General features: G+C 46.2%; 1 protein-coding gene across 3 annotated transcripts in view; it reads left to right on the top strand.

Annotated features, from left to right (window-relative positions):
• The window catches only part of LOC106812154 (adenylate cyclase type 2-like), an 86303-nt gene that overhangs the window by 28154 nt on the left and 41623 nt on the right, over positions 1-16526 (top strand). Inside the window, exon 1 of one of the 3 annotated variants that reach the window (XM_014815951.1) lies at positions 7483-7977. The exons of the other annotated variants lie outside the window; for them this stretch is intronic. Within the exon in view, the coding sequence (XP_014671437.1) occupies positions 7906-7977 (72 nt within the window). The 5' untranslated portion in view covers positions 7483-7905. Of the gene's footprint in view, positions 1-7482; positions 7978-16526 lie in introns of those variants that run through there. 3 annotated transcript variants of the gene reach the window in all.

The raw sequence follows: 16526 nt of genomic DNA, 5'->3' as shown, positions 1-16526 counted from the left end.
CTCGCCTCTCTTATCTCGCTCTCGCTCTCTCCTCTCTTCTCTCTCTCTCTCTCTCTCTCTCTCTTCTTTCACTTGCTCTCTCTTCGCTCTCTCTCGCTCTCTTCGCTCTCTCTCGCTCTCGCCTCTTTCTCCTTCTCCTCTCCTTCTCTCTCTCTCTCTCTCTCTCTTCTCTCTCTCGTCTCTCTCTCTCTCGCTTGCTCTCTCCTGCCTCTGCGCGTGCGCGCGTGCTGCTGCGTGGGCGTGCTGCCTCTCTCTCTCTATTGCTCGCCGTGTCTCGTTCGTTGCTCGCTCATCTCTTCTCTCTCTCTCTCTCTCGCGTCTCTCTCTCTCTCCGGCTCTCTCTCTCCTCTGTACGTGTCAGGTCCTCTCTGCTCATCTCTCTCTCTCCTCTTCTCTCTCTGCTCTCTCTCTCTCTCTCTCTCTCTCTGCTCTGGTCTCTCCTCGTCGCTCGCTCGTAGTCTGTCCAGTCTCTTCTCTGCCTCTCTCTCTCTCGCCCACGCTCTCTCTTCTCTCTCTCCTTCTCTCTCTGCTCTCTCTTCTCTGTCTCTTTACTGCTCGGTGTCTCTCTGTCTCTCTCTCCTCTCGCTCGGCTCTCGCTCTTTCTGCTCTCTCGCTTTCTTTTCTCTCTATCTCCAGTGGCTAGCCAGGATTTTGTTGAACAGCGGGGGGGGGGCCAGCGACATTTAATGGTTCCTCCGCCTCCCTTTCCACACCCTACGCTCTCCCACCTTTCCAGCCTCTGCTATCTTTGTTATGGTATGGGGCCGCCATGCAAGATGGGACAGCATTTATTGTTCGCTTTTCTTTGCTCCCAAGAAAAAGCAACTGTTCAGTGCGGATCAGGATTCCAATGGAAGGTGCGGGAAAACCAGGCGGGGTATGCGGCGCTTCCTCCCCCAAAATATTTTGAAAATCGTAGATCGGCAGAGATATATTTATCTGGGGGTGTGTGTTTCTCGTTCTCTATCTCTCTCTCTCTATCTCTCTATAACTCTATCTGAAACACACATACACCCCATATCGCTGTCAGATGATGCGCTGGCTTCTGCATCGTGGTGCGATGTGAGTGCTGATGTGCTCCTTCTTCATATCCAGCGCAATTTTAGATTCATTGGTAACATCTCGCAGACGCCGATGAGAAAGTTGCACCTGGGCTTACCGGTTAATATAGAAAGATAAAAGGATTAACGAAGACGCAACCCCATTCTAGCCAGAAGGCAATCATGTCGGTGGTTGTGTTCCAGTCTTATACGGGTTTACAGCTTTCACAATATGAAAAAAACGCTTTTGTATCTCCTCAGACGACGCATCTTGCGTTTGGCTATAGCAATTTCCTTCCTACTGATGAACAAAAGATGCTCGACTTGAAAGATCGTAGTAGTGTTTGCTTTAATCATCGTAGAAACGGTATAAATGGAGGCATGTCTGTTAGACGAGTAAACAATACGACATTGTTATGTACGCAAACCAATGTAAACAAACCCAAGAATTTGTAACAGATGTCAATAAGTGTGGAATGGACATGGATTTATAATACCAACCTTCAATTTATGTTTGTGATTCGCGATAAGTATATAGCTAAGTGTTAAAGATCAGTGTGACTGTTACCCAGTGTTATTAGATCACTTAAACTGGGCATTATTTATAAAATAAATCATTTCATGTGCGATATTGTTGAGTACTACATCCAAAGCATAATTAAAGTTATTGGTTTTTGCTGCCTAGCGCACGATTATGGCGGAAATTCCCATGCTTGGAACGGAATGCACCCCGGCAGCTTATAACGAATGAAATAGGCCTACTATGTTTATTTTAGCTTTAATGTGTAACACAGTGCAAATAATACATTCATTAATTCAAACTGTAAGAGAGAGCTGAAATATTGTAATCTTTTATTATTATTACAATTATTACAATATTGTATAATTACAAGTTAGTCTAGCGTCTAGTATGTAGCGTGGATATATTTATATATATATACACACACACATATACTACATATACATACACATATACCGTAACAGTTAGTACAAGTAATTTTGACCCTACCAACAATTTTTCATTAGGTATTTTCGAGCACTACGAGTTTCACGCGTAGCGCCACCTATACGACACATCGCCACTGCTTTCTCATCATTCATGTTTTCCGGCAGTGCCACGAGTAAAACGCGGTGTTGTGTTGGACCGAGTGTGGTTTACGAGCGAACAGTGAGTGACACACCAAATATGAGTAACCGGGCGAGCCAGCAGGCATAGATCCGTGATTAGGAAACATCGAATAGTTAGCGGTGAATCCTACCTACACTAAGCACTCGCGAAGTCCGACGTTTGGAAGCAGCCCACCGTATATCTGCCAGAAATTTGCCATCTTCATGCCTATTCGTCTGAATAATGTTGATACACTGTGCATTATGCACAAACCACGTCCCAAGTAATAAATCTCTCCGACAATCCCTTGGTGTAAATCTTAGGGAAAACTTCAAACCTTTGCTGCTGTAATTTTTTTGGATCAGACGCGCGCGTAGTTTGTTTTGTATAGCGTTGGTTTTATTCCGTGTCTCCGTGATTCTCTTACTAAAGTTTGTTCAAATATACTCTCGTCAAGGGCATCATGTTATATATTGGTTCGCTAATATAATCCGATAAGGTGTGATCACGAGTCCACGACACCCGTAGTTTCGCGTAATTGGTACACCACTGGTGGCGACTGATTTGATACTCTTCGTATCGTTTTTCACGAAACAGCAGCAGCACCGCGGTTCCAGTGAGAAAAAATTGCTGCGATATTGTTTTTACTGACTGGTGATTGAGTCGTTTCGACGTGTACATTCGCCTTACTACTTAATCCTCGCTGATTCCGTGGCTCTAACTATCTCTCACAGATTCATGGGGGAGGTATCCACTTGTACGACATCTTTCGTATGTTTTATTTAAAGCTTCCGTCACATAAGTACGCTTTTGAAAATAGGATTGGCCAAGGCAACTGTAGTATGTAGATATACAGAGCTAGTTCTGAGCGCACATCTCATGCTGTGATGTCACCGAGTATTTGTGTACTGTCTAAATACGCTGTCGGCCGACTGTCCGTGTTACGCGCGCGCGCGCGCGCGCGCGCGTGTGTGTGTGTGTGTGTGTGTGTGTGTGTGTGTGTTGTGTTGTGTAGTGTCCGTGTGTGTGCGTGCGCAGCGCGTGTTGATAGGGCCTGCTGCTCATTTTTCTACTCACTTGCATTCTTTATTCGAGCATCTTGTCTGCACGCGGGCGGTCATCTTTACATTTTGCCTTCCGCGGTCATCGGGAACACGGTACTCGGGAAATACCGATACAGCGGGGAAAGAGCACCATGTTAATTGCGTGTAGGCGGGGTGGCAGGCTCTAGCCGCCGTAGTCAGCCGTAGTAGCGTAGATAGCCGTAGTAGTCTAGCCCGCAGGCAGGCCGCGGGTGGGGACCCTCGCTACACGGGTGAGAGCTAGTGGTAGGCTTCTGGACATGTTGTGTTCATAACAATTATTGCAAATGCCGCGCAAAGAACCTGTAAACATGATTTGGGAAGACTTCGTGACAAGACTAACTGCAAGCGCAATAGTCCAATTAGTATCGCTAGGTCAGGCATTAAAAGACAATACTTGTCTGGCGGGAGATCAAAACCGTACCATCTATGCTCACAGACACTCCGGGCCATTTAATCAATGAAAGTGTCAATGACAACTGTCAGCTCACCACAAAAAAACAGACACCAAATCGAGATGAGTGAGTGAAGACAGTCCGTTTTAATTCGAGGCCAAACCAAACTCGACACCCCCCCTGGGTCGCGCATTAATCTCAAAAAACGAACAGAGCTCCAGATAGGAGTGGAGATTACTCCCCATATATATACCTCTTGAAGACTGTATACAGGAAGTTACCTCTTTATGTGAAAACACGCTCAAATATATCAAGAGCTGAATAATACCTAGAGTGATACAAAGGCGAAGACAACGGAGAAAATAGTGCTATTTCCCGTACATGGATTATGTCATACTTGTTGCGACGTCTAGAATAATATTAATGGTATTGGCATTAAAGCAGAAATTTCGTTGCTGCTCTAAGACAAGACAACCTCCCTAGGCTGAGATTAGTTCGGCCTGTAAACTATCCGCCTTCCTCAACAGCGCTATAACCCCGACTAATTTGATAGTTCTCTAGCGGCCAATAAAAATCAAATTATACAATAATAATACATAATAATACAATAATATAAGATAGATAAATCATATAGTATGTTCATAGCAGGAAATTTTGCATTAAAGAAGTATGTCATGAAATGTCCTTGTAAATACCCGCAACCAACGACGCAGTGGTAACACCACAAGACGGTCGATTATGGGTTCATCTGCGTGTCTATATAGATATGCTATATCAACTTGCCAAAACCTAACAATTTGCATAATTTCCTTTTTAATATCCAAAACTCGCTAGCCCTCTATTCATTTGACATGCCAAAAAATAGAGGCAAAATCCGTTTGAAATCTGAACTGACTAATGCAATCTCCCATTTTTGCCGTGGCTTCCACAACGGTTTTAGTATGTAACTGTCTCGTTCTCTTGTAGGTGCGACTATGCATTATAAGTCCATGACACGCGTGGAGTTCTTTTGCAAACTAAAGAGGACAGCAACGACCACCGCTAACTTCCCTGAAGTTAGACTGTAAATTAGTCTGTATATTATTGTGCTCTTGAACGTATTCAGGAAGAGCCATCGCAGAACGATCCGAACCCTGCATGGACTCTAATTGATCAGCTGGCACTAACATGCAGACCACATACTCCCCTATCGTCCTGCTTACTAGTTACAGTGGCACCCACTTCCGATTGTATTTTACACCCACTAATTCGACGTTCCGTAAGCCTAATCGAATGGAAACATCATTTTTGCTAAGATAGAATAGCGCACTATCAACTGTCGTCACCGGCTGCATCAAGTATTGCACACTACATTCGCTCTAGTTAACTAGACGCACAAGTTGGTATGACGCAGCTCTTACCTGTAAATCTATTTGCGGCTTAGGCGCGTAAGGATCAAACGAATATAATAGAGGCTAAGTGTCGATCTTAATATAGAATTATGAGACTCCTTGACATGCACAAACACACTATACTATTTAAGCGGAAACGAGTAAATATGTTGTCTTCTTTTAAGAACGTCAGCGTAAATACAACGTCAAATAAAACTGGAATATACGATGGCGTTTATACACGAAGATATCATAAAGGTTGGCGAGTTATTCCACCACGCCGACAATGATTTCATTATTAGACGGCTAAATTCACGACGTCAATCACACGGACTCTAGATGGTCCACGGCACACGCACCGCCAAGGGGGTACCAACTGGTTCAGCTGGCCGCTATGCGTGATGGGCCTCGCTGCACTAGTAGCGACGTCACAAATCTTAATTGTCGCGCAGATCTCTCATTGAGGCGGCAAACGAGCAAGCAACAGTGGGCTACCGAAACTAGCGCAAGTGAACAAATGGCAATAACAAGATACCTTCCAGTCACCCGTTCCACCACACGCCCACGAGCGCCGGTAAAGTTGAAGGCACATTATGCGTACATAATGCCGATGCACATCGGAACACCGCAAAAGAGCTCCCAAAGCAAGGTCATTGAGGTGTGAACGCGGTATGGCAACCACAGCCGCAATAGGCCACCATACATACCAGACCATACGCACGCGAGATGCCTACAACGCAAGACACACACTCACTTATACGCCGCACTCATGTGCGTCACAAATCTAGGCACACGCTGCGCGCGCGCACGACACCACGTATACGCGCGCCAACACGCGCACCTCAGGCACGCACGGCGGCGCACGGTAAGACAGACGCGCGCACACGTGGCACCTTGCGCTACTTAGCATCATTAACATCGCGTGTATTATCTTTGGTTACATGCCCCCACTGCACAGAGCCAAGCGGCGCGAGAGAGATCGAGCGTGGCAGAGAATCAACTAGCTCACTATCAAGTCAACAACGACAGTTTCTAGCTCTGGCATCCCCGATGCATGCAACTGCGCCACCATAAAAATACAGTGACGAAAAATTCTCCTCAGCGCACAAACGTCATAACAAGAAGAAATGAGTCGCGCTGTTGATGTTCGCCCATCTAAGGCATTTTTTCACTTTGCAGTAGCCTATGGCATATACGTCGTTGTCTCAAAACAAGGGCTTCAGCAAATAGTTGAGAGCAATAGTAAAAGCTATAAACGACTAAAATTTTCTTGTACTTGAGTCATTGATGCGTCTTTTCAATAAACAAAGGCGAGTTGTACCCACTTAACTAGTGGCTATGCGCTAATCAGCTGAAGGTCAGTTGGGTGTTTACTGGATCCGTAGGGAAAGCGATCAGCATTTAACAGGCGCTGCCTTGTGTGATTTAGTTATCCCGTCCGATGACTCCGTGCGCGATCAAATGTCGATTGCATTATTCTTACCAGGATCCAGCAGTGACCCGAGTGTGAATACCTTTCCTTAAGGTTTATGAAGTTTCATTAATAAAAATTATCCCGCTGAAACGTAATTACGTGTTATAGCAACCATGTAAGCCTAAATCATAAACTGTTCAAAGACACCACTTCATTAAGAAAATAGGCCCCAGGTTACTCGTGTTTTTGAAACGAAGATAAGAGGTTACTCGGCCCATTCGCTTTCCGCCCAGTATTAATTATTTAGGACCACTTATTAGGAAATAGCAGGGTTACTCGTGTTTTATTAAACGAGATAGAGTTACTCGGCCCATTCGCTTTCCGCCCAGTATTAATTATTTAGTTATTATTTACTATGTGATCATTTTCACATTTACGAGGATCCCGGCTTCGCGAAACATCAATCTATTAACAACTTTCGTATCACGAGGCATTTTCTCATTTTTAAATTATTGATTACATATAAGCAGCTTTTTCGCTGCGTTTTTTTCGCGCGATGTTGAGAAATGATTAGCGCTGTGCCCATTAGTAAGATTTGCATGGATTAACTAAATCGTTAACGGTGATGCTGTGGGAAACACCTTATAGACAAGAATAGAAGCTCGTAATGTGTTTAACAAGAACATGGGTAAGCTACAGGATACAAGAAATCATCACGGAAATCAATGTAATTCCGTTTAAAATTTTATGCAGTGTATGGAATGCGTTCCGATATTAGGTTGCTAATTAGAACCTCTTTTCTCTTTTCAATAGTTTGGACGAGTCCCGATTTAGCCTTGAGCTGCTTTTCGGGCGGTTTTGCGCGTTATTGCTACTGTCTAAGCGGCTATGGGGATAAGTCATGTACGACATGTGCGCTCAACGTGCGCACGCCTCTCCCAGCCGCCACCGCCGCGCCTCGGCACCCCCCTGCCTCCCTCCCCTCCAGCAGCACGCGCACCAGCATCCACGCAGTCAGTGGCTCGCCACGCGCCGACGCACGAAGTCCGCTCACCCCTGTTACAGACGCCGCGTGGGGCGCGAGCGAAACGCACGCCACGTGCCGCTCTCGCTCTCTCTAGCTCTCTCTCTCTCTCTCTCTCTCTCGCTCTCTCTCTGCGAATGACAACATCGCCATGCCTTCAGTTTGAGTGTGAACGTGTGTGCGTGTGCGTGCGTTCGTGCGTGCGGGCGATCGATCCTGTGCGCAAGCCGTTGTGTACGGTATATAGCGCCAGCTTTTTCCGCTACGTGAGAAACCGACGTCAGAGACGAAAACTCCGCCAATGATGGGCGGATTGAGAGAACGCTGTAATCGCAATTAACGTCGTCAGGGTAATTTGTCTGCCGTGTCGGGTGGCGTGGCTTTGCTGCCGACGACGAAAATGTAGACGCTCGTGTATATTCGTGCATATAAGGAGATCATAGCGTTACTGACCACCTTACAGGATTCCTAAATGGCTTCAAAGAAGGCAAAGATGTCGTGTACGAAGGTGTCGAAGCAGCTCTCTGTCGAGAGTGACACGGAGGTGAGTAGAGTCATCATGATCACTCGCCACTGTCGGCTCGGCGCAAGCTCGATCAAAGACGCGTTAATACCAACTCACTCTCGTTGTGCACTATGCATTAGTCATGACACTGTGGGTGTCTTTGCAATAAGAGGCAGCAACGAACACCTACCTTCCCTGAAGTTGATTTAAATTAGTCTGTATTTATTGTGCTCTTGAACGTATTTCGGGAAGAGCCATGCAGCGATCGAACCCTGCATGGACTCTAATTGATCGCTGGCACTAAATGCAGACCACATACTCCCCTTCGTGCCGCTTACTAGTTACAGTGCACCCATTCCGTTGTATTTTAACCCACTATTCGACGGACGTAAGCCTATAAGGAAATCTTTGCTAAGATGAGATACGACTTTCACTGTTCGTCACCGCTGCCATCACGTATTGCACACTATCATTCGTCTAGTTAACTAACCACAAGTTGTATGACCGCTCTTACCTGTATCTATTGCGCTTAGGCGCGGTAGGATCAAACGAATATAAATAGACTAAGTGTCGATCTTAATATGAATTATGAGATCTTTGACATGCACAAACACATATACTTTAAGCGGAAACGTAAATATGTTGTCTTTTTTAAGAACGCAGCGTAAATACAGACGTAATAAAACTGAATATAAGACTGCGTTTATACAGAGATATCATAAAGGTTGCGATTTTCCCCGACAATGATTTCATTATTGCGGCTAATTCACGACGTCAATAAGGACTCTAAATGGTCCACCAAGCACCGCCAAGGGGGTCACTGGTTGCAGCTGCGCTATGCGTGGATGGATCCTGACTAGTGAGCGACGTCACAAATCTAATTGTCGCATCTCTCATTGCCGCAAACGGCAATCAACAGTGCTACCGAAATGCGCAAGGTTGAAAATGGCATACAAATATGTCCAGTCACGTCCACACACGCACGAGCGCGTAAAGTGAGCAATTATGCGTACAAATGCATGCACATGTACACGCACGAGCTCGCAAAGCAGGTAATTGAGTGTACGCGGTATGCAACCACAGCTCGCACCCACATACATACAGACGCATACGCACGCGCAGATGCCTACACGCAAGCACACACTCACTTATACACGCGCGCACTCATGTGCGCACAAATCTAGGCACACGTGCGCGCGCGCACACACCACGTATACGCGCGCACACGCGCACGCAGGCACGCACGCAGGCACGCACGTACACGCGGCGCACACGTGCACCCTTGCGCTAGTTAGCATCATTAACATCGTGTATTTCTTTGGTTATCATGCCCCATGCACAGAGCAGTCTGCTTCATGTAATATCGACGTCGCAGGAGCAATCAACAGCTCACTTAGTCAACAACGACAGTTTCTAGCTCGGCCATCCGATGCTCAAATGCACATAAAAATATCATGACGAAAAATTTTCTCACGCACAACGTCATAACAAGAAGAAATGATCGCGCTGTTATGTTCGCCCCACTAAGCATTTTTACTTGGCATAAGGCTATGGCGATATAGTCGTGTCTCAAACAAGGGCTTCAGCAATAGTTGAGCATGTAAAAGCTATAAACGACTAAATTTTCTGTATTTGAGTCATTGATGATCTTTTCAATAACAAAGGCGATTGTACCACTTAACTAGTGGCTATGGCTAATCACTGAATCAGTTGGTGTTTAATGACACGTAGGAAGCGTCACATTTTAACGGCGCTGGCCTTGTGTGATTTTAGTTATCCCGTTCGATATCGTGCGCGATCAAATGTCATTGCATTATTCTTACCAGGATCCAGCAGGACCCGAGTGTGAATACCTTTCCTTAAGGTTTATGAAGGTTTCATTAATAATTATCCGCTGTAAACGTAATCGTTAACAATCCATTGTAGCCTAATTCATAAACTTTCAAAGAGACCACTTATTAGAAAATAGCAGGGTTACTCGTGTTTTTTGAAACGAGATAGAGTTACTCGGCCCATTCGCTTTCCGCCCAGTATTAATTATTTAGGACCACTTATTAGGAAATAGCAGGGTTACTCGTGTTTTATTAAACAGATAGGAGTTACGTCAGCCCATCGCTTTCCGCCCAGTTAATTATTATTCTAGTTAATTATTTAGCTATGCGATGCATCACTTTTCACACTTACAGAGGATTCCGGTTTCGCGGAAACATCAATCTATTAACACCTTTCGCTATCAACGAGCGCATGTTTCTCATTTTTAAATTATTGATTACATATAAGGCAGCTTTTCGCTGCGTTTTTGCGCGCGATGTTGAGAAAATGATTAGCGCTGTGCCCATTAGTAAGATTTGCATGGATTAACTAAATCGTTAACGGTGATGCTGTGGGAAACACCTTATAGACAAGAATAGAAGCTCGTAATGTGTTTAACAAGAACATGGCGTAAGCTACAGGAAACAGAGAAATCAACACGGAAATCAACTGTAATTCCGTTTAAAATTTATGCAGTAGTATGGAATGCGTTCGCGATACTATGGTTGCTTAATTAGAACCTCTTTTCATCTTTTCCCATAGCTGGACGAAGTCCGACAAAGCCTTTGAGCTGCTTTTCGGGGCGTTTTGCGCGTTATTGCTACTAGTCTCAAGGCGGCTATGGAGATAAGTTAGTGTACGACATGTGCCATCAACGTGCGTACGCCTCCACCCAGCCGCCGACCGCCTGCGCCCAACGTGGCTGCACCGCGTCCCTTCTCCATCCCGCTCCAAGGCAGCCGCGCACCAGAAGCATGATGGAGGCACACCAGCAGCAGGGCTCGCACACGCCGCCGAACGCACAGAAGTCCGCTCACCCTGTTACGACGCAGCGTGGGCCGAGCGCAACGCACGCACCGCCTCCGCTTCTCGCTCTCTCTAGCTCCGCTCTCCATCTCTCTCTGACTCTCTCTCTCTCCTGGCGACATGACAACATCGCCATGCCTTCCAGTTTGAGTGCTGAACGTGTGTGTGTGTGCGTGCGGTTCGCTCGGCGTGCGGGCGATCGATCCTGTGCGCAAGCCGGTTGTCCGCTACGGTATAATAGGCGCAGCTTTTTCCCGTACGTGAGAAACCGACGTCAGAGGACGAAAACTCCACACGCGTCCCAAACCGATATGAGCGGATTGGAGAGAAAACCGCCTGTAATCGCAATTAACGTGTCAGGTAGGAATGTGTCTGCCGTGTCGGGTGCGTGGCTTTGCTCCGACGACGACAAAATGTAGACGTCGTGTATTTCTGCATACTAAGGAGTATCATAGCGTGTCTGAAGCACCTTGACAGGAATTCCCTAAATGGCTTCAAGAAAGGCAAATGAGGTTGTCGTGTGCCTACGAAGGTGTCGAAGCAGGCCTCCTCATGTCGAGAGAGCTGACAACCGGAGGTGAGTAGAGTCACATCAATGACACTACCGCGCACTGGTCCGGGGCGCCCCCCCCCCCCCTGGTTTTCGCGCAAACGCTCGATCAAGCACGACACACACAACAACAAACACACACAACACACACACACGCACACACACCCACACACAACACACAGCGAGCTCGCACACAACACGCACAGCACAACGCGCCTACCACAACACACACACACACATCACGAGCACACCGACACACAACCACACTCCTCTCTCTCTCTATCCATCTATATATATATATCTCTCTCGCTCTCTCTCCGTCTCCTCTCCTCTCTCATCCTCTCTCTCGCTCCTCATGTCTCGGTGCTCGCTTGATCTCTCTGCGCGCGCGCGGAGCGGTCCTCTCCTCTTCTCGCCTCAGCTCTCCGTCCCGACGGCAGCGGGGCCGGGGCGCTCCTCCTCCGTGCACGGTCCGGCTGTCGGAGGCCGCGAGCTGGAGGCGGCCTGCGCGTGCATCTACTCAGTCGTACGCAGCCCGCGCTGCCTCCTTCCGCTGAACCCCGTCCCACACACACACACGCCGCCGCCTGCCCTCCTCCCTCCCTCTGGTGCGCCGCTCTCCTCGCCTCCTCCACCGTGCGTTAACGTCTGTTAGGCCGTAGCCCGCCCGCTTCTGCTCATACTCGCCTTATTTCTTCCCCTCTTCTCCCCTCTCGCTCTCTCCCTCATTTTCTCTTCCCAACGGTGGTATATATTCTCTAGGATTACTTCTCTCTCATCCACGTTTCCTCACCCGTCGTTCCGCCGGGCCTCCTCTGCACAGGACGCGCGCCTATGCGAGCGCCGCTTCTCAGTTCACCCCTAGCGTCTGTCTCATCAGCACTCACTACAACACACGAAGATCTGTTCGCTCACTGACCCCGACTGTTTGGGAACTGCAGCTTATTCAGTGGTCGGAGAGGGTCCTGATCACGGTATTTTCCACCAGCAGTGAAGCAACATCCTTTGTTCCCGCGGAGCCCACGTGTAATCGAAATAAGCTGCCGGTCATGAGTAGATCCAGGTTTGACTGAAATCTTATGGATATTTGCCGAAACCTGCTGTGTATTGTGTATGCCGACAACCCCGCGATATTGCTTAGCACCACTTTACACACTATAGTATGGCTGGTAATTGATAACCCTCGCACAGAACATCGTTTGAGGAATGGAGCCCATAATATACGATGTAAGATTTACATACTAGTGACCTGAACCCTTCAATATTGTCCTATTTTGCAATGAAGGCAGGAGAATCGGGATTTCAAGATAACTTTAAAATTAACCTTGATGTAGGATATGATGTAAGTTCTCTCCCAGCATTGAGTAGCGGTGTTTAATCGGTCTGTCTAATCCGTCCGCCACTATTGGCCGCGTCGTCTACTGAGTATAAAATAACGACATCCTCTACAGAACGTTGAGCAGGATACATACACAGGCTAGATGATTATAACAAACCAGATGGCTAGTGGCGAAAGATATAATGGTACGAGGAGATCTCTAGCCAACTATCTACAAGTACAACAGTTAACGAAACAACCACGATTTGCACTTGGCGTCGATTCTGATCTACACCCAAAGACGTGTTGTGGGTGTGTGTTGTGTGTGCTGGCTGTGTGTGTGTCGTGTGTGTGTGTGTGTAGTGTGGCCCTGTGTGGTGTGTGTGTGTATGTATGTTGTATGTGTCACTGTGCTGTGTGACTGTGGTTGTGTGTTGTGTGTGTGTGTGGTGTTGTGCGTGTGTGTATGTCGTGTGTGGTGGTCGTGTGGTGGTGTGTGTGTGTGTGTGTGTGTGTGCGCGGCGCGCGCGCGCGTGTGTGCGTTTATGTATGTTGTATGTGTGTGTACGTGCGTGAGTGTATCAAAAGTAAATAATCGCAAATGTGTGATTATTTACTCCTGATATATATATATGCGTATATCACCGCGGAACGATGATTTATTTCTTGTGGAATGGATGGCCCTTTCTCGTGCCGTGCAGCGATATCGTTGTGCGGTTGACGAAGCTCACATGGCATCGCGTCGCGTTCTCACCGTCACGCGTCACTGCCTGACTCCTGCCGCGTCACGGCGCACGGCGCTAACTCGGCGCGCGCATTAATCACTTAGAGAAGCTTAGTGTGGACGACGTCGATGTCAACGTGGACGACGACGACAACGACGTCGATATATATATATTTAAGGGGACGGCGCAATGTTGATTATTACCGCGCCGATAGTTTTTTGCGCAGGCACTTGGAACGTTTCAATAATAAAATGAAGGTAAATATACACGAAATGTATTTACTACTAATGTCTCAACGTTTACTTGTTCTCTATTGACTAATAATTTTACGTGAATGCCGTTCAAATGCTCTTTTGGAACACGCAATCTCACCGCAGGCACGCCGCTGTGCACAAACAGCAGAAATATAAGGTATCAACAAACAAAAATAGATAACTCTATATTTCTATTGTTTGTGCACAGTAATGCATGCGGTGAAATCGTGTGTTGCAGAGGAGCATTTTGAACGGCGCTTACAGGAAACTTTTAGCAATAATAGGCGAAGGAGAGTAGAGAAACTTTAAGACTTTGGTAGGGAATACATTTCGTAGTTATTTACCATCATTTTAATATTGAAACGTTCTAAGTGCCTGTGGTTTCCCGCGGCGCAGCGCTGCCGTCGCTATTGTCACGCAGTAAGGCGGGAGAGTCCCGCCGCGTGTTCGCGCCTAGCCGACAGCACTCAGCGCTGCTCGGTTGCTGCCTGTCTGCAAGTTTAGCTCGCGTACTCGCGCGGGGAGGAAGTGGTGCACTCAGCTGCCTGGACACTCTATCTCATTTCCTCAATTATGACCGCCTTTCTCGCGATTGATTACCTGCGGTTGCATGTTTATCAGGCTATTGATAGCCTGGCGTAGTAAAGATTTTATTTGGCATGGTGGCGTATATGGTTTGCCACCATAGCGGATCGAGCCACATACTGACTGACACAGTAGTCCGGGTTTCTCGACTATCGTTATCGTAGGAATTCACGGACACGATGCACGACATTTTGAAAATTCGTTGGATTTAATTTTTTACTTAATTCCATATCATCAATTACAACGCACTTTACCTTATTTAGCTGGTTAGCATATTATTTGAAATACTATAGTAATGGGATGATTTATTATCGTAATAAAATTCGTCAATGTAATTTCGTTTAATAAATGTAAAATGTGAGTAATTCCTACTGCTTTACCCTAGCTACACTCTATATTCTATACATATATAGACTGGACCGATATCATCAGAAAACGTTGGCGTTTTTACAGACAGAGCGCAGGAAACTCGCAACATTGCGAGAAACGTCTAACACTTGAACGCTGAATAACAGTGAACAGTAATACAGAGCCGTCAAAGGCGAGAACTTAACAGATGTTAGGCAAGAACAGTTATAGATCATGGAAGAACTACATGCATGTCAATTAATATCAGGCGTTTGTACGTCCATTGTTTGTCTAACATTGACATTGACATTGATTATTGTCGAGTTGCATGTCCGGTGGTCGAGTAATTATAATAATTTCGTTGTTCGTTGGTGTGGTGTGAGCAGATCAAAGTCAAGAGTGATGGTGTGTGGGCAGTAATTAAGGATACAGCCAGGGTTACGGACAGGTAGGCCTACCTCCGTAAAGTAATTAGAGACCATTTTTTTAAATGATTATTTTCATCGTAAGCGAAAAGAGACATCTCTTTTATTAAATAGATATGTGTTTGGTAGAATTTGGCGAGCTCTGAGCTGAATCTGGTTATGTTTCAATGCCCTTCACAGAGGTACCTGTCCGTAACTCTGGCCGTGTCCTTCAGTGTAGGGCCTATGTGTAATCATTGAGTCCGCGCGACCGCGGTGTCATATGCTAGTGCGATGTGTGTTTCTAACTACTCCTTGGTCACCCAGCTCCGCAGCAGATAGCCTAGTTATCGCCTAGCGTTAATGCAGTTTAGCTGTAGGGTATCCTAGTTATAGCAAAGATATAGTGTAGCTTAGCTGTAGTGTAGCTTAGTTGTATTCTAGCGTTATTGTAGCTTAGCTATAGTGTAGCCTAGTTAGAGCCTAGCTGTAGATTGTAGTGTAGATCTCTATATCGCTCTCCCTCTTTCTCCCTCTCTCTCTCCCTCTCTCTCTCTCTCTTTCCCACGGTCGGTATATCTCTCAGTTACTTTCTTCTCATCCCGTTTTCCTCTCTTCCCTGCTTTACAAGCTAGTCAACATTCTCATTCAGTATAGCGTCTGTCTCTCAGCATCACTAAAACACAATCTGTTCCATACTGACCCCGATGTTGGGACTGCAGCTTATCATGGTCGGAGGGTTCCTAATACGTATTTCACAGCGTGAAAACATCCTTTCCCGCGGACCCAGTGTAAATCGAAAATAATGTCGTCATGAGTAGATAGTTGACTAAATCTTATGATATTTGCCGAAACCTGCTTGTATTTGTATGCGACAACCCGCGATATTGCTAGCACCATTTACACATAGTATGGCTTGTTTGTACCCCCACGAACATGTTTGAGGAATGGAGCATAATTATACGATGTAAGATTAGCATATAGTGACCTAACCCTTCTAATATTGTCTATTTGCAAATAAGGCAGGAGAATCGGGATTTCAGTAATTTAAAATAACCTTTATTGTAGGATATGATTAGTTCTCCCAGCATTATAGCGGTTTTAATCGTTTGTTAAGCGTCCGCATATTGCCGCGTCGTTACTGGAGTATATAAGAATTCCCTCTTACAGAACGTTGAGCAGATACCATACACGAGCGCTAGATGATTATAAACAAACCAGATGGTATAGCGGAAAGATATAATGGCATATAGATCTCTAGCAACTATCTACAGTACAACATTAGACAACCACGTTTGATGTGCTTCCGATTCTGAACTACACCCAAAAGACGTGTGTGTGTGTGTGTGTGTGTGTGTGTGTGTGTGTGTGTGTGTGTGTGTATGTTGTATGTGTACGTGCGTGCGTGTGTGTGTGTGTGTGTGTGTGTGTGTGTGTGTGTGTGTGTGTGTGTGTGTGTGTGTGTGTGTGTGTGTGTATTTGTTTGTCTATGTGTCAGCGTGTATGTGCGCATGGTTACAGAAACACATAACGGAAGCTTAATAAGTAATCAAGTATAATTCAGAA

The sequence above is a fragment of the Priapulus caudatus genome, unplaced genomic scaffold (assembly GCF_000485595.1).
Source record: "Priapulus caudatus unplaced genomic scaffold, Priapulus_caudatus-5.0.1 Scaffold613, whole genome shotgun sequence".
In the NCBI taxonomy this organism is placed as follows: Eukaryota; Metazoa; Priapulida; class Priapulimorpha; order Priapulimorphida; family Priapulidae; genus Priapulus; species Priapulus caudatus.
This window is presented reverse-complemented; position numbering and strand designations above follow the sequence as displayed.